The sequence below is a fragment of the Vigna radiata genome, chromosome 5 (genome assembly GCF_000741045.1).
Source record: "Vigna radiata var. radiata cultivar VC1973A chromosome 5, Vradiata_ver6, whole genome shotgun sequence".
Classification (NCBI taxonomy): Eukaryota; Viridiplantae; Streptophyta; class Magnoliopsida; order Fabales; family Fabaceae; genus Vigna; species Vigna radiata.
Genome location: NC_028355.1, coordinates 21,167,583 through 21,184,786, shown reverse-complemented (window position 1 = coordinate 21,184,786; position 17,204 = coordinate 21,167,583). Strand labels below are relative to the sequence as shown.

Sequence of the window (17,204 nt, the reverse complement as noted above, 5' to 3'; positions counted from 1 at the left end):
GTGACTTTTGATAAAGGTGGCATAAGATCTTTATAGGTTTGCATCCAAATGTTTTCTTCCTTTCTTCGTATCAATGACAAAGCAATGATGTTACTAAAATCTCCCAATTAAAACATCATTATGCATCCACAATTAGACCAAAGATTTGTGGATGTGTCAAACACTTTATAAGCATTGGAGTGATTCTCGGATAAAGGAAGGTATGGAATTTTTCAAAAAAAATATGCATTAAATATGAGATCTTGATATTTTAATAATTTTTTTTAACAATTTTTTATATTAAGATATGTTTTTGTTATTTTATTGGATTGTTTAAATTTATATTTAAAAAATTATTTAAAATAGACCAATCACAAATTATCATGTATGCATTGTTAAAAAATTATAAAAAAAGTTGTTAAAAAGAATTTTTTTTCTTAAATATGTTGAAATAAACATGAATGATTGATTCTGGATCCATGAGTACTTCTTGTACATATTGCTTGTCATTTGCAACGTCAAATGTCTCAAATAAACGTTATGAAAATATTTAAATCATGAAATCATATAATGTTTAGATGGCAAGATCTCCCATAGACAATATTGCGTTTTCATGAGAAAGAATATTATTTTTTACGAAAACAATAAACAAAATATGGTTGTTTGATCAAGTGTTGAAACTCAATATAAAGTGACATGACTCTTTTTAAAATTAGCGTGAATAAAACAATTTTATCAAAATTTTGAAATTTAGTGAAATCTAATATATAAGGACGAACTGTGATAATAGAGGAATTTTTAACACTATCAATTCTACATTTCATGAAAAGACAAAAACATATAAACATTTTGTCATTTTATTGAAAAAAAATATTTGTGCTTAATTTATAACTTTCAATTATCCACTTGCAAATATTTTAACAAAGCTCGTGAGATAACCTCAAATTTAATTTATATTATATAATCTTATATCCTTTACATCGAGAATGCTAAACTAGTTTATATTACATCATAAACAATTTATAAAAAGCGTTTTCATTTTTACAACATAAAAAATTAATTCAAGTATGATACTATTGATAAATATTTTTTTATTCTTAAAATCCAATATCTTAAATCTAAGACCTTTTCCTATGTCGTATTAATACATTTTTAATAAGACTACTATATTAAATTTAATTTAAGACCTCTGACTATGACATATGGCATCTTGTAATATAATACTCTTATATATCATCTAATGATGCATTATTAATCATCAGTAACCTCAAAATATAACACAGTGCATTTGCTGTTAATATCTGTCGTCAATTTACACCTCCACCCTGTACTATAACTCTTGGGAACCTTATACATAATCTGTAATCTAGGTAACATACTCTGAAATCCGTAAAATTAAATACCAAGAGGCTTATCAGGCGAAATTATCAATAATTTAGAGATTTAGACATTTACGTAGATCTATTGTAATTGGTATTACTGTGAAACCTTTACACCAAATGATTCCTTGGATGAAATTGTTGCCTTTGTTAACTAGAATCGCATTAAGTCTTCTGTGGGCACCTTTCCAAAATTATTGGAAAATGTTTGATGGCCACCTAAAATTTCTCCCTTTAGCCATGCTCACTTGAATCAAATCATAATTCTTACACTAACAGAGTTACAACCCAGATTTTCTGAGCGCAAATATACCAAGAGGCGTCTTAATAAAGAACCATCACATATCATAAACTATCAGATATATATTAAACAACCATATGCTTATTTGCCATGCACTTTTTGAACGGCTTAATTGATGAAACCTTTTTTTCCTTCTAGTAAGATACCATTAGCTGCAACAATATAAAGATTTGAGTCTCTGCACATATGTACACAACTTTTTATTAGCAAAAACATTATGGAAAAATGTGTTTATGCTGCAACTTACAACAAGGAGACAATTCAATTTACACAACACAAAAAAGTTATATTCTACACAAACAATGGCTACTAGTATACAGTTTGGTGCTTCAAAACGTTTGACATATGCTCCAAAACCAGAACAAGCCTACTCTACAAATCCCACAAGCATCTATCAGAAGGGGGCAGAAGATGAACAAGAAAAAGTAGTTACACGAACGGAGGCAAGACTCAACTACTCCAGTTATCCTGATCCTCAGCAGGACCTTCACCCTGCAGTTTATTTCAATGAGGTCAGACAACGCCAAATGGAAGTCTCTCTTTCTTAGCCTATATGCATGATAATCACAACATCAACAACATTGATCCAAAATGTGTACCATTTCATCATCGATTGATCTTGCAGGTGACCAGACAAGAATTTGTCTATCATTTCCACCAGTGTAAAGTTCCTGTGACAACAAAGAAAATCATTAAATAACACATGGGAATTTGGGTTATTTTGGATGTACCAACTAACGAGAGTTTTGTTGTTTCACGGGTTCATTGTTTTCCTGCTACAATTAATTAAAATAATAAGAAATTAATAAATATTTTCCTCTTGGGATTCATGCAATTTTTTCCAACAGACACTAAGTTCAGTCTGTACAGTGTATAGCCAGTTGTCTTCTAGTTCATTTATGACATGTAAATGTTTTCCTTTTCACCCCTCACCTTTATCTTTATTTCATCCACAAACACGAACGAAGATTTATCACATTTTAATTAACTATTCTTTTAAAAAACTACTTTTATCAAAGAGGGAACAGGACTGAATATTACAGTAGTACATGTATATACAATTTCTGTAGATACATCACTTTCCCTTTTTGGCCTTTTCCATAAAAGAGTGAAATTAGGAGATAAAATGTAAAAAAAAAAAAAAAAAAAAAAAAAAAAAAAAAAAAAGAGTGAAAATGAGTAAACGAACCATAATTTGTATGAATTGATGACTTATTAGAAGTATTCCTATGTGTTCATGAATAGGAGCTATAAGGTTGGCTTGGTAAAAGTTGGGAGAGAGGGTGGAAAAGGTTGTGGGTTCCACTCCCCCCACTAACATTTGGAAACTATAAGGTTGGTTTGAAGGGTTTGGAAGAAAGGATGAGAGAGGTTGTGAGTTCAACTCTCCCTATTAACAAAATACTAAACTAACATTTGTCAATAAAAAAAAAATAGATATGAATAATGAACTAATGATAAATTTCAATGAATTCAGTTTTGCATGACTAAACAAAAACAAAAATATCTGTACCCCGTTCAACAGGAAACTAAACATGTTGAAATGACTAAACAAAATCACATGTGTGTACTCAGTTTTGCATTTCCTTCATTTGATTTATAACCAAAGAAAAAGAATTTAATTTGAAACTGCACATGTTGGCCCAACTAGCATAACAGATTTCACTTATGACAGCAGAAGTTGATGAACCACTGATAAAAAAAGAATAGGGAAAGAAAAGGGACCGCCACCCCTTGAACATGAACTTACCTGATTTTGTTGATTAAACCAACAAGAGTTCACACATTCATAGTGGCCACGTAATACCGTGTAGGTGTACCCAGACCACATGTCAAATGCCTGAATAATTCGAAACATAGATTAGTGTTCCTCATTGCATTTGTACATCTAAATAATACACAGCAGAGACGTACTTTCACAGATCTCATGCATGGAACAAAAACAAGGGCAGAATCTTGAGTGGTGGCTAATTGAAGAGGTTTATTTATTTGCAGACGGACTGTTTCAAAGTTTACAAGTGTGTTGCAGCCAGATTGAACATCCCACAACCTTAATCTTGAATCAGATCCTGTCATGCAGCAGCACATCAATACGGTGAGAAAGGAGAGAAAGATTTTACATTCGAACAGAAGTTTTACAAATTGTGAGAAACAAGCTTAATATGGAAGCCCATATGAAATTATTATTGCATGGATAATTCCTATAAATCTACTATCAAATAACTAATGAACAACCTGCACTTAGTAGATACATGCCATCCTCTGTTGCCTTTAACCCTGTCACAGCACCATAATGAGCAGTCGCCCGATCCTGAGTAGACAGCATTCCTGGATGTAACCTCTGCTTCATTGGTCCCTTGGATGGAACTCTGCCAATTGGTTGTTGTCTGAAACCACTTCCATTAGCATGTTTCTTTTGGGCACCACGCAATTTTGCACTCGAATCCTGTGAGTGATAAGGCTTTGGGATTATATAAAAACCATAAATACTCAAGTAACAACACTAGATGACTTTTTGCTACAATATTAAAACATTCACGACCTCCGATAACCACTATTTTGATTCACTATCAGAAAACAAGGAGATGCTAAACCTAGAAGAAGAAAACAGAAAGAGTAAAACCTTTGTTATCATGGACCGTTTGAGTATAGGTGGGCGTCTTCCAAGCTGAGTCTGAGATTGATCTAAAACTTGGAAACAGCCAGCACGCCTGATGTCCCAAAATCGTATTGCACCATCACATCCCCCGGTAATTAATACCCATTCACTTGAATTAGACCACTCAACAGTCATTACACCATCTGTCATCACGGAAAACATTTGACACAGAACCTTCTTTTAATAAGCACTCAGAAATCTATCTCAATTTCTGGTAATTTACACAACATTAGATCTCAATTAAGAATCATTTGGCCAATAGTACATGATAATACTTCCCTTAAGAAGCACGCAACAGATCCATACCATACAAAGAAGTCAGTTTACACAAGTGATAACCAAATAACCCCCTAAACTGACTGAACGTAAGTGTAATAAATTCTAACTGGAAAGCCAACAAGCCATGCGTAAATAACTAAACAAAGCAGTAGGAATAATAAAGTATTGACATACCTCGGTGACCGGACAAAGTATGAGCGAAAGCCCCGGAAGCAATATCACAAAGGCGAACTTGAACATCCTCGGTGCCAGCAGCGATAAGCATGTGAGACGTTGACAAATTAGACATTGCAATCCTATGCACCTTTCCTGGCATTTTGAAGTTCACGACCACCTGCACAATTCAACGAACAAACTAATTTAAATTAAGAGTTTAATCTCCATACATACACTGTGATCCGATTAAATATCAACTTTTAATGTGATTATCACAAAATTACGTGTAGTAGTGGTAGCAGCAGTGCTGGCACCCAATTTGCAGTTTAAATAAGTACATTGCAATTAAAATGATTAAAAGCGAAAACACGACAGTGACCTGGGTGGTATTGGTATCCCAAACATTAATGTGATGATCGTATGAGCCAGTGACGAACAAACCGGTGTCAATGGGATACCATATGGCTGTGGAGACGGCATATTTGTGGGCCTGTTGGTGCTGCTTGTCAACGACAAATAAGCACCTGTGTTTGCAGAAGGCGGCGGAAGCTTCGGAAGTGGCGGATCGTTGAACGTCGTACACGGCTACAGAGGCATCGGAGGCGGCGGAGAGCAGATACCTTCCCTCTGTCGAATCAATCTGATTTGACGGTGAAATTGGAAAGCGTGGAAAGAAGGTGGGGATTTGAATTGACGGTAGAAGGAGAGTGAGTAAGAGTATGTACCTGAAGGGAGTTGACGGCGCCCTTGTGAGGGGACACGATGTCTTTGTGATTCGCCAATTGCAGTTGCGAAATGCGATAGGATTTTATGCTATTGACGAAATTGTTCGCGCGCACTTTCCCACCTTCCCTGTCTCTGATCTGCTTCCACACATGCGTATGCATGTTCGGAGCATCTTTGATTGATTTCAACTCGATCACAATTATCACTCTCTCTCTCTCTGTCTCTCCTCTTCTCTTCTCTTCTCACACTTCTATTTCTATTTTCTGCCTAATTTTCACCAAATAATCTTTCTCACCTCCAACAAATATGCCTTCGACTCAACTATTCGGCCCACTTTGTTCAAATAGTTGGGCTTAGTTGTAGTTTATAATTACTATCTACACTCCCCATTTTACTACTACTCGCCTAAGCATCGTCATTTCGTACGTCATTTTTTTTTTCTCTCACTTCCTCACACAGAGAAACCAGAAGTAACCTCTCTGATTTCCTCATTTATTAAGGCGCAACAAGCAAATGAAACCTGTAAATGTTTTTGGTTTCTATAAAATTTATATAACATCCATCAAAGCATTATTTTATAAAGTTTTAAAAAGAAGATGAAAGTGAAAAGAGGAGACAAGGAAAAGTGCGATGAGGAATGTCAGAATTCAAAAATGGTTTTGGGGGTAAGGACAAAAAACGACCATTCCAGCTTTTCAGCATCCACTACTGAACTCTATTCTTCTCTTGCATTGCAATGAATTATTCACTAGAGACAACTGCACCATGGATTTAACTTCAGAAACATAATTTTTTTTAAAAATTAAATAATATATAAAAGTTTGGTATACAAAATTCCTTTTTTATTACATATATTAATCTAATTGTACAAATATTAATTTTGATAAAGAAACATACTTTTATAATATTATTAAAATTTAAAAAAAATATATTTTATAAGACATATTAAAATAATAATTTTATTAATAAAATTTTTTTAATAAAAACTTCGTTCCATAATGTATAAACAAGAGATCAGTCCGGAGATAACGTGTAATTTTTTCAAAAATTTTGGAAGTTATTCAAATAGATAAATCGTGTTTGGAATTGTATGTTTCAAATAAATAATGTATAGTATAATGTACGACTTTATATTGCAAAGATTTCTTTTTTTAATAAAGATGTTGTCACTTTTGTTTGATTTCAACCTCTTTGATTGACAATGAAAGTTGTATTTGTAGGGCTGATTTTTTAAACTTGTTCTATAAAAAGCTGTGAAAGGGAAAATTCGTCATTGACAAGACTTTGTGGGCATGATTAGCTCGCATCTTGTGAATTTAACTATTAGTTTCGTTGAGGAGAATAATGTTGGTGATGTCGTTGCATCAACTCTCATGAATTTACTTCCTTGAGCAAAGGTGTTAAAGTTTGTTTCTTTCTTTTTGTTTTATCTTAATATACAGTGTCATTGTGTGGATTCCATATTTTTATTGGTGCAATTTGGATCTCAAAAGGACTTTTTTTTTTCTTTTCTTTTTCCTGTATAGTTTCATTTCTCATGAGTGTGGTTTTGTAATGTTTGACTTGTGAAGATATGGATTTGAAGATAAAGCTTTTATATCTTTTCTTTAAGAGATTTGAAAGTGAAAATAAATAAATTTGAAAATGAAGTTCGTAAAAAATTGTAAAAAAATTGATGGATGTGATATAATAAAATAATATTTTTATAAATTAAAATATAAGACTTTTTGTCTTTATTATTATTATTATTTAATAATAGTACTATTGTTTCTTATACAATGAAAATCAGTTTCCTTAAAGTAAATTTTCCTCTCCTTTCCAAAGTCAATAAATATATATATGAGATGATTGGTGGAATATTATCTGCTGGTATTGGGTAGTGTAACTTGAATATGGACAGTAATTTCAACCTCCAACGTGGGTTCAATGCGTCCTTTCTAGGCCGCAATAATAATAGGAAAAAGTTTTTTTAATGATTTTTTTTATAATTTTTTTAAAAAAATATATGTCGTAGTTTGTAATTAATTCGTTAAAAATTATTTTTTTAAAATAAATTCTAACCGATCGTTTATTTTATTGTCAAAAAATTATTAAAATATCATTACCTTTTAATGTCAACGTGTTATTATTTTATTTGTTTATATTAAACTTTTTCACAAAATTATTAAAAATAATTGTTAAAGAAATTTTCTACACCATAATAACTCCATCTGTGGGTCAAAATTCGCACTTTCTACACCATATTAACTCTCCATCTGTGGGTCAAAATTGGAATGCTGTAGTCAATATGGTTAGAGATATGCAGATTGGTTACTTAAGTTGTAAAACCTTATAACCAATGGACCTCGTGCACACTTGGAACATTTTATTAATCTTTTCTATCAAACTAATAACTCTATGTTATCGAGAGCTTATTAAACAATTTAAAACACTCTCTCTTTATATTATATAAAATTCATATTTTGTATATAATTATCTCATTAATTAGAACACTAATAATAGATAACTTTTATTCATTTTCAAAGATAACATTTTAATAACACTTATAATACAAATTTCGTATACTTTCTTCTCACCATTAATATATATATACTTATAATTTCTTTCATGATTGAAAATCATTTTTATGTTATAAATTGTTATTTTTATTGGTAATAATAATTAGTTTAATTAAATTTGAAGTTCATAATAAATTTTAGTATTCTTTTACCAGGTCGTTATTATTTTGTTTTGGTATATTGAGTATTTAAAATTTTTGTATTTTATTTATTGAGTTTTTGATATTTAATTTTTCTATAACCAAACAGGTATGCCATTTTTATTGTCGTTACCATCACTTTCTCACCTTGTCTCCATTATCGTTGTCTTCTTTGTTACAACAAACATTATGTTAGTTCTATGATTGATAATAAGGTATTTAACCATCCTTATTTTCAATATATATATATAAAATTTATTTCATTCTTACAAGAATTAAAAAAAATATATATGTAGTTGTATTAGAGTGCGTATTTTCCTTTTTATTGTTTTAAAATTTAATTAAATATATTTTTACAAAAAATAAAAATGATAACAAATATACAAGATAATATCAAATATTTGATGTATAAATATGTGAGCTTTTACCTGGTCCTTAAACAAAAATTATTGAACAGTAAAAATACATAGAAATGAGACATGATAATTTAAGTTTTTGTTTTCTTCTCTCAGATATAAGTTAAATAACATTGTTTTTATTCTTTGTTACCATGTTTTGTATATTATTATCTTCATTTAAATTGTATTAACTTACTCTTATTTTTTCTTCTTTACTTTTTTTTTTACGATGAGTATATACGTGAGCAGTAATAGTAGCACATGAACTACAAAAGGGTCATTAAAAACCTAGAGTAGTAATGATGTATATCATAAATTTGAAAAAATGTATATCCACAATATTATGAAGGGTTGAAAGTATACTTAAATCTATTTATAGATAGCTTAACAATTTCATATGTAAAAGATACACAACTTATTTTCTCATTTTTCTCTGATGCTTTTAAAAACTCAAACGTAAAAAATTTGAACGCCAAAGCTCCAATTCTGAAATGCTGAAGAAACCAACTTAAAATTTGAAAGTTGAAAGACAAAAGGGTTGGCATTGCTGTGTCTATTATTATTCTTCGACTCAGAGAATAAACAGAAAAAACAAAGTTAAATTTTCAGATCTCGAAATAGGATTTGCACAAGAAGCTGGGAATTGGTCCCCGTGTTGATGAATGGGTAAAGAAAGTTAGTTGAAATCATCGGAATCCGAGCAAGCAGTGGTGAGTCCAATGCTCTGTTTTCGTTGTATGTCTCGCCCTTTTCACAACCTTTTGTCCTCTTCACTTTTTCTCACAATCCTCTTCTCTCCTGTCTCCATCTCGATTACTGTAACGTAAAGCACGTTACGGCATCTGTCGTTCTGTTCTTCCTTTCATTTGCTTTGCCAAATTGCCTCTGCACTAACGGAAACGCGTTTCTTAAAAGGTGTGCGCTGAGGGAGGACTCATCGGAGAAGATGTTGTGCGCCTGTTCTTCCGGTGAGCAGTTCAAATTCGAAGAGCCGCCGCAGTCGCCGGACTCCCTCGCCACCAGGGATTTCTCCGCCAGCGGACTCTCTTCCAGGACCACCGCGGAATGGGAGCCTAAATTCGATGAAACGCAAGTAGAACAAGCTGAATCTACTCTTAAAGAAGCTCTTTCCTTAAACTATGAGGTTGGTGGTGCCAAATACCCATGCATTTCTATTATTTTTTTTTGTCAAGTGTTTTTTAGGATACCTCGTGCATGTTTTATTATACAAAGTATCGCATGGTCCGCAACTAACTATGATGATTCAACTATTCTTCTACTTGATAAGAAGTATTCAACTATGATGATTCAACTATTCTTCTACTTGATTCAACTACTTTTTTTTTTTAGTAAATTGAACAACTCGGGTTCAGATAATGTAGAGATTAACTGAGACCATATACAGATGATAACCCTGAATTACCTAATAATTTGTTCTTATATGGTTAATCGTTTTCGAGTTGATTAAGATTACTATAGGTGGTAAAATTCTCTTTGAGTATTTAATGCAACCGTATTACTACCGAGTATTGTTTAAAATAGAACAATCATCGTCAAGATGATCCACAAGATTTTCTGTTTGTGTGTCCGTGTGAATTTATTTTTGGTTTATATGTGTTGTGTGTTTTGAATGGATTCCAGGAGGCCAGGGCTTTATTGGGGAGACTTGAATACCAAAGAGGGAATTTCGATGCTGCACTTCAAGTATTTCAGGGTATAGACATCAAGGGTTTGACCCCGAGAATGATCAAGGCTATTGCTGAAAGAATCAAGCATAGGAAACCACGTTCTAAGGCAGATATCGTGGTTTCAAATGTGATGTCATTGCACTCTGTTAGCCTGCTTCTTGAGGCAATTTTGCTTAAAGCAAGGTCACTGGAGGAACTTGGGGAATGCATTGGTTGGTAACTAATTTTATATTATATTAGCTTTTTCTTAAGAGTACTTTCAATACCTTCTATGTTAAATTGTGCAATTTAATTTTGCATATGAGATCGTGAACGTTGCTTTATTTGAATTAACTTCATTATTAAGGATGAGAGGTTTCGGGTGCCAAATCCGTTGAGTTTAGTGCTTTACTAATTTGCCAGAGGCTGCAAAGGAGTGCAGAATAATTCTTGATACAGTTGAATCTGCCCTTCCGAATGGAATGCCTGAGGGTATTGGAGAAGATTGTAAGTTGCAAGAGATGTTTCATAAAGCATTGGAATTACTTCCAAGGCTTTGGATCAAAGCGGGATTTCTGGATGAAGCTGTAGCTGCATATCGTCGTGCCCTGGTTAAGCCATGGAGTTTGGAGCCACAAAGGTTGGCTTCTGTAGAAAAGGATTTAGCTACGATACTACTCTATGGAGGTGTAGAAGTTAGCTTATCCTCTCAGCAGCAGGTGTGGGGTAAAACAACTCCTGCCAACAGTGTTGAAGAAGCGATACATTTGCTAGTAATACTCATGAGCAAGGTGGCAATTGGGGAAATAGACTGGGATGCTGAAATAATGGATCATCTTACGTTTGCACTTTCAGTCACTGGCATGTTTGAGCTACTTGCGGATCATGTAGAGCAGATCCTTCCAGGTATCTATAGTCGGACTGAGAGGTGGTACTTTCTTGCTCTGTGTTTTAGTGCAGCAGGACATGATGAGGTGGCATTGAACCTTTTAAGGAAGGCTTGCGGCAGTTCTGAAGCAAACCATAGACCCCATTTTCCTTCATTTTTGCTTGGAGCAAAACTCTGTTCCCTAGATCCTCGCCATGCTCATGAAGGCATTAACTTCTCACGTAAAGTTATTGAGCTAGCTAAGCATCAAAATTAGCATTTTCTGACTCAAGGCCATAAATTTCTTGGAATCTGCTATGGTGCTGCGGCTAGAATTTCTGTACTGGATTCTGAAAGAAGTATATTTCAAAGAGAGTCTTTGGACTCTCTAAACCGTGCTGCCGTAAATGGAAATGATGACTTGGAAGCAATATTCAACCTTGGATTGGAAAATGCAGTTCAAAGGAATCTGGATGCAGCTTACAACAACATAATGACGTTCTCAGAAATTAGTGCTGGCAGTTCGAGAGGTTGGCAGCTGTTAGCACTTATAGTATCTGCACTGCATCGGTTTAAGGATGCAGAAACTATAGTTGATTTTGCTTTAGATGAGGCTGGGGGGATGGATCAACTTGATCTTCTGAGATTGAAAGCTGTACTTCAAATTGCTCAACAGCAACCCAGGCAAGCAATAGAGACATATCGAATCTTGCTCGCGTTAATTCAAGCAAAAAAGGAGCTTTGGCTTCAAGAAAATAACATCGATCGAGAACAAGCATTCAGGCATGAGGTGTGTACTAGTATATTCAAAGGAAGAACTCTAACATACCTTGTACAGGCTGATGTTAAAGTTGATTCAAAAGAAAAAAAAAAAAAAAACCTTGTCTACTGAAAACTGCTAGGACAACTATGGTTATTCCTAGATTTTGTTTAACACTAATTCTCTTAATGGCCTTGGATGTCTGTTAAAGAAACTCCTCCCATCATTCACCCCTCCTAAAACTATATGCTAGATGTCCAAATATTATCTATGCCTAGATTGGAACAATGGGAATTAAACCATTAGGTGCAATATATATATGTATATTTTATTTGTTGAGTAAATATTAGTTTCGTCTCTGAAATCTTTAGAAGAATTCCCCTTCTAACTTTTTCATTCCTCTCAACAGGCATTAACAGAAAAGAAGTTGGAAATAGAAACCTGGCAGGATTTGGCTACAATTTATACAGATATCGGTTCCTTGCTCGATGCAAAAACTTGTGTTGACAAGGCCCAATTGATAGAATTTTTTTCTCCAAGAAGTTGGCATATAGCAGGTAAGGAACCTGTCTGTTCAAGTTTTTATAGTTGAACTCATGTGTGCATTGAGTGTTTGTGCTCATGGTAACCTAATATGAAATTCCCGGTGCGTAATTGCAGGGGTGGTGCTTGAAGCTCAATCATTATACAGAGAAGCTTTTGTTTCCTTTTCAATATCATTGGCAGTAGAACCAGAGTACATTCCCAGTATCATTTCTACCGCAGAATTATTGATGAAGCTTGGTGTGCAATCACTTCCAATTGCAAGAAGTTTTTTAATGAACGCTTTACGATTAGAACCTACAAACCACGATGCTTGGTTCAACCTTGGATTGATTTCAAAAATGGAAGGTTCATTACAGCAAGCAGCAGAGTTCTTTCAAGCTGCTTATGAGCTGAAGCTTTCTGCTCCAGTGCAAAAATTTAAGTAATCGAGGGAAAGTGAGCTTGCCTAAGAATGATAGAAAACACGCGAGCTGCAACTAACTGACAAAAATACTCATCCGACATTTACCATTGCTTGGATGTTGATTTGTTGAAAATGTATAGCTAAATCTAGCTACTTATCAATTGATTTTCTTCATTTTGTTCAAATCTGTCTTTGTTTCGTAAGTAGAATTAACCGTGGGCAGAAATGGTGAAACGTCATATACTATCCTGTCAAATAATGACATGAACTAGATAGACAAGGCTCTCATAATAATTTTTGTCCTTTTGGTCCCCACAGTTTCTGTACTGTGGAAGAAAATTACCTATTTACATGGAATCCTGTCAAATAGTGACACGAACTAGATAATCAAGGTTTTTATAATTGTGTGCTCGATTCTAACTGTTATTGTGAAGCAAAAAAAGAAAAGGAACAAAAAAGACCTGTAAGCTTCACGTTACGACTTCAACCATCGACCGTTGCTTTCTTCAATTCTCCCATAAATGAAACACCGAGAATTGGGAAATGGGTATTGAGCTGTTCTACGGATTAATAATCAAATTGATCCATGCATTTGATGGAAAGGCTTCATCGCAAAGTCATCTTAAACCCAAAATGAAGTCCCCTGCTTACGCGGTTGACTGCAAGATGAGATGCTCAAATTTCTCACTTTTTCTTCGTACAATTTATAATACGTGCCCAGGGTGGCCGGACCTGGGATCGCTTGTTCTGAATGTATTGTTGTTACAAATCTTTCGCTGTATACAGAGGCCACCGAAGAGCATTTTTATCTTGAGAAATAGGAGGAGAGTTATAGGGCGCAGAAGGAGATGTGACAGAAGTAAGCGGAGAAGGATATTGGACAGAAGGAGTTGAAATAGAATTGGCTGTATGAGGGATATTCGGTGTAGTGGTTTAGGATCAAAAGCAGAGTCGGAAGAAACAATAATAGAGTTGTTAGATTATCATATTAAAAACTTTAGTAATGTCTGGTAAAGGTTCAAGCAACACAATATGAGATCTCACTTAATTAAGCCTTTAAGAAAAAAATCATACGATCTTATTTCTTATGTTTTTAAGCATAGGCCACAACAGTATAAGAACATGTAAGGTCAGAGTACCTTGGTACAACTTGTACAACTCTTCTTGTAAATCGACAATTCTGAAAATATCTCTATGATGGAATCAGTGAAGATCTTCCTAAATATTGAAAGCACTCTCGATCCAGATGATAGATTTAAGAATAGATTCATCATGCATTGATTATTGAGTCATGTAAGAAGCATCTTATTGCACGGTCTCATGGCTCACGAAGGGGGTTATTTGGCAGAGGTTCTTGCAATGTTCCATCGATCAATTTCAACTTGTTTTTGGATTTAAGCGCCAGTTTCATAGTCCAAGTCCAATTCTTGCCATCTAATGGAGGAGAAATAAGAACAAGGGCCGGATTTTCATTGAAATGGTTTGAAGGATTTGTGTAGAAATGAATATAGGCTTTGATCAACACACAATTGAAGAAAGAATTAATAAAGAAAAAGAAGAATCGAAACATATGATACCATCTTAGTTCTTAGGTTTTGAAAGAACTCTCATTGTATTGAATCTGAGATAAGCGTCTTTCAGAAAGAGAAAAGAAAACAGAGCTTATATAAAACTCTGTATAACAGAAAAAACTGATAAAAGAAAACGATGTGTAACTGCTATAACTATAACATTAAGAAAAACTATCTAGTAATAATATTAATGACATATATGGCACGTATTTCACCAACTGTAGAATCACGAAACAAGTTCAAGTTCTTCTTAGCACCCTTTCCCAAAATAAAAGCAAATACAGAATAGCAGATAACATAAAGTAGTTGATGCGTTCAATTTTTGCGGAAGGAAAATGGAGTTTTTTCAATACCAACAAATGGAATAAAATCACCAAGCTACCTTGTTTCCTTTACATGACGAAAACATAATATTTCCTGATCTGGGAAACAACAAATTTGACCGATGGTACAGTTGTGTAGTAAAGACCGGTTGTTCATCTCCGGAACAAGGAAAGTTGGCAGTGCAGAGGATTCGTCTGGACCTATACTTATTAATACTGCAAAATAAGAAAAGGAAAGCCAACGAGACAAGTCAATTCCAAATTCTGAATTGGAAGAAGATACTTTCATTTTACACAGAAAATAAGGCATAAATTTATGCTGCTAACGTATAATTCATTCAGCTTGAAACATAGTAGAAAAACATCTTTTTGTTACGCCCTCGTTTGGATTTTGTTAACTTTATTTCATGTAGTGCAGACACGCAGCATTTTGATGATACCGTATATGCTTCTCTAGACATAATTCATGAAAGATCTTTAATTTGGCTACCATTTTATCCAATGCAAATTTGATAATACCTTATAAATTAATGGTTATATTGCAGCTTTTTTTACTCTATGAATGAGTTTCATTTAAACTAAACTTGGTTTATGGAAATCTTGTTTACAACAGAAACAAAAGTTTTAAAAAGGGAAACCTAGAGCTAAACTTCATCATATAGAGGATTCACCTTACATTTAATAAACAGTTGGCCTATCCCTCAACCCATCTGCCACTGCGTCAACGGATGAAAAGCCAAAACATATATTTATCAGTGCCATAATAATATTGATAGCCAAACGACGACCAACAAGATATTAAAAGGATATAATAATAGAAAAAGCGCGATAAGTTATTGATGAAAAAATTCACCAAAAATCAAGTGGCCTCTCTAATCCTTTACTTCGCCATTGTTGGAGTTTTCAGCTTCCTTTTCCGTTTCCGCCGCTTCTTCCACTTCCGCTTCCGCCGCTTCCTTTGCCTCTCCCGGTTGCTCTTGCCTGCAATGACAATCAACACCTAAAAATCAGTCCACATGAATATATATACCCATACATCATCATGACAATGAAGGTTCCATACATTCATTTTAATCGAAGATCTTTTTCATCAAATATTACAAAACAAGCATGCATGCGTATGAGTATGTTGATGAGACGCAAGCAATTAACATTAACCAGAAGTTGCAGGAATAAGCAGGAAAGAAGACATAGATTGAAAGATGAGAAGATGCATGGATGATGAAGAAGAAGAAGAAGATATACTTTTTCTGGGCAGCTTCAGCAGCTCTTGCACGTGCTTCTTCCGAGGCCAACCTTTCTTCCTCTTTGGTCATCCGCTTGTTGCCCCCATCGAAGCAACCAAAGCACAAGCCCATGGTTTCGTGCCTCTCCCCCTCCCCTCTCCTATACCCTATTATGCTTTTTTTTTTCCCTCTCTTTTTCTCCCTTTCTCTTCCTTCCCTTCTTCCCTATACGCCTCTACAATCTCTATTTCTCTTTCCTTCATCATCACTAACATTCTATATTAATATTTCTATTAACAATTTTTTACAACTAAATGCCTACCAATTCCGTTACACCCTTCCACCTCTATAAATCATTATTTCATATCACTTTTTTTTTATATTTTTCTACATTTTAATACAATTTTTCTTCACTAAAAATAATAAAACAAAAAACAAAATTTACCTCTAACAACACTCACTTTCAAACCTCTTTCAATTTCTTAAATTAAGTTTCTCTAAAAATAACTTATCGTTGAGTTGTATTAATCCAGATTTTCAATATTTTTTTTCATATCTTACTTAATTTTCTCTTTTCTATTTAATGTCTTATATGATTTGTTGACCCCAATCTATTTCACAAAGCTCCTAGATTCATGGGAGAGAGAGTTATTGAATTGGGGATATTAAAAGTAAGTAAACGCTAGTTTCTTGAATTTTAGTATATAAGATAATTTAAGTTGCGAATATATGTTTTACTTTATATTTATAAATATATAGTTTAAATGAATACTTCCTTATATTTACTAATATAATGCAATAAATTATTTATTATTAACTCTTAAATCATATAATTATATATAAAAGTTAAATTAAATTGTCCATTATTGATAAATAATGTTACTCTTAAAATAATAAAAATGGGTTTAATATATATGACATTTAGTCGAGCAATCTTTTTAATCTATTACACATAACTTAAGTAAAGGACTTAAAAAATATATCATACTTGAGAATTAAACTGTAAAATAATTCTAGAGGGCTTGATTAATTCCTCTCATAATCTTCTATTTATAATAATAAATTGATACAAGAGTACATGATAATTAGAGTAACCTAGACACAATATAATCATGATAATTAGAGTAACCTAGACACAATATAATCATGATAATTAGAGTAACCTAGACACAATATAATCATGATAATTAGAGTAACCTAAACACAATATAATCATGATAATTAGAGTAACTCTAGACACAATATAATCATGATAAATAGGATAA

At 33.4% G+C, this 17,204-nt stretch overlaps 1 protein-coding gene, 1 long non-coding RNA gene and 1 pseudogene across 2 annotated transcripts; 1 reads left to right on the top strand and 2 right to left on the bottom strand.

Moving 5' to 3' along the window:
* Positions 1–1,824: 1,824 nt before the first annotated feature.
* On the bottom strand, positions 1,825–5,846 carry LOC106759863 (DNA excision repair protein ERCC-8). The gene is made up of 9 exons (XM_014643225.2): positions 5,479–5,846; positions 5,133–5,393; positions 4,772–4,931; positions 4,283–4,461; positions 3,895–4,105; positions 3,574–3,728; positions 3,410–3,499; positions 2,259–2,330; positions 1,825–2,151 (listed from the first exon to the last, which is right to left on the bottom strand). The coding sequence occupies exons 1-9, from the start codon at positions 5,638–5,640 to the stop codon at positions 2,110–2,112; spliced, it is 1,332 nt and encodes a 443-aa protein (XP_014498711.1). The 5' UTR covers positions 5,641–5,846; the 3' UTR covers positions 1,825–2,109.
* A 3,226-nt stretch (positions 5,847–9,072) lies between these two features.
* On the top strand, positions 9,073–14,506 carry LOC106761189 (annotated as a pseudogene).
* Positions 14,507–14,613: 107 nt separating this feature from the next.
* On the bottom strand, positions 14,614–16,179 carry LOC106761760. Its single transcript, XR_001375702.2, has 4 exons — positions 15,959–16,179; positions 15,567–15,694; positions 15,390–15,429; positions 14,614–14,929 (listed from the first exon to the last, which is right to left on the bottom strand). It is a non-coding gene; the product is annotated as an uncharacterized LOC106761760 (long non-coding RNA).
* Between the last annotated feature and the right edge of the window lie 1,025 nt (positions 16,180–17,204).

Coding starts and splice junctions, on each gene's coding strand:
- LOC106759863 (XM_014643225.2), bottom strand. CDS start 5,640: ATGCATACGCATGTGTGGAAGCAGATCAGAGACAGGGAAGGTGGGAAA. Junction 4,462..4,771: donor TACTTTGTCCGGTCACCGAG/GTATGTCAATAC, acceptor CCGTGATGACAG/ATGGTGTAATGACTGTTGAG. Junction 2,331..3,409: donor GGTTTAATCAACAAAATCAG/GTAAGTTCATGT, acceptor TTGTTGTCACAG/GAACTTTACACTGGTGGAAA.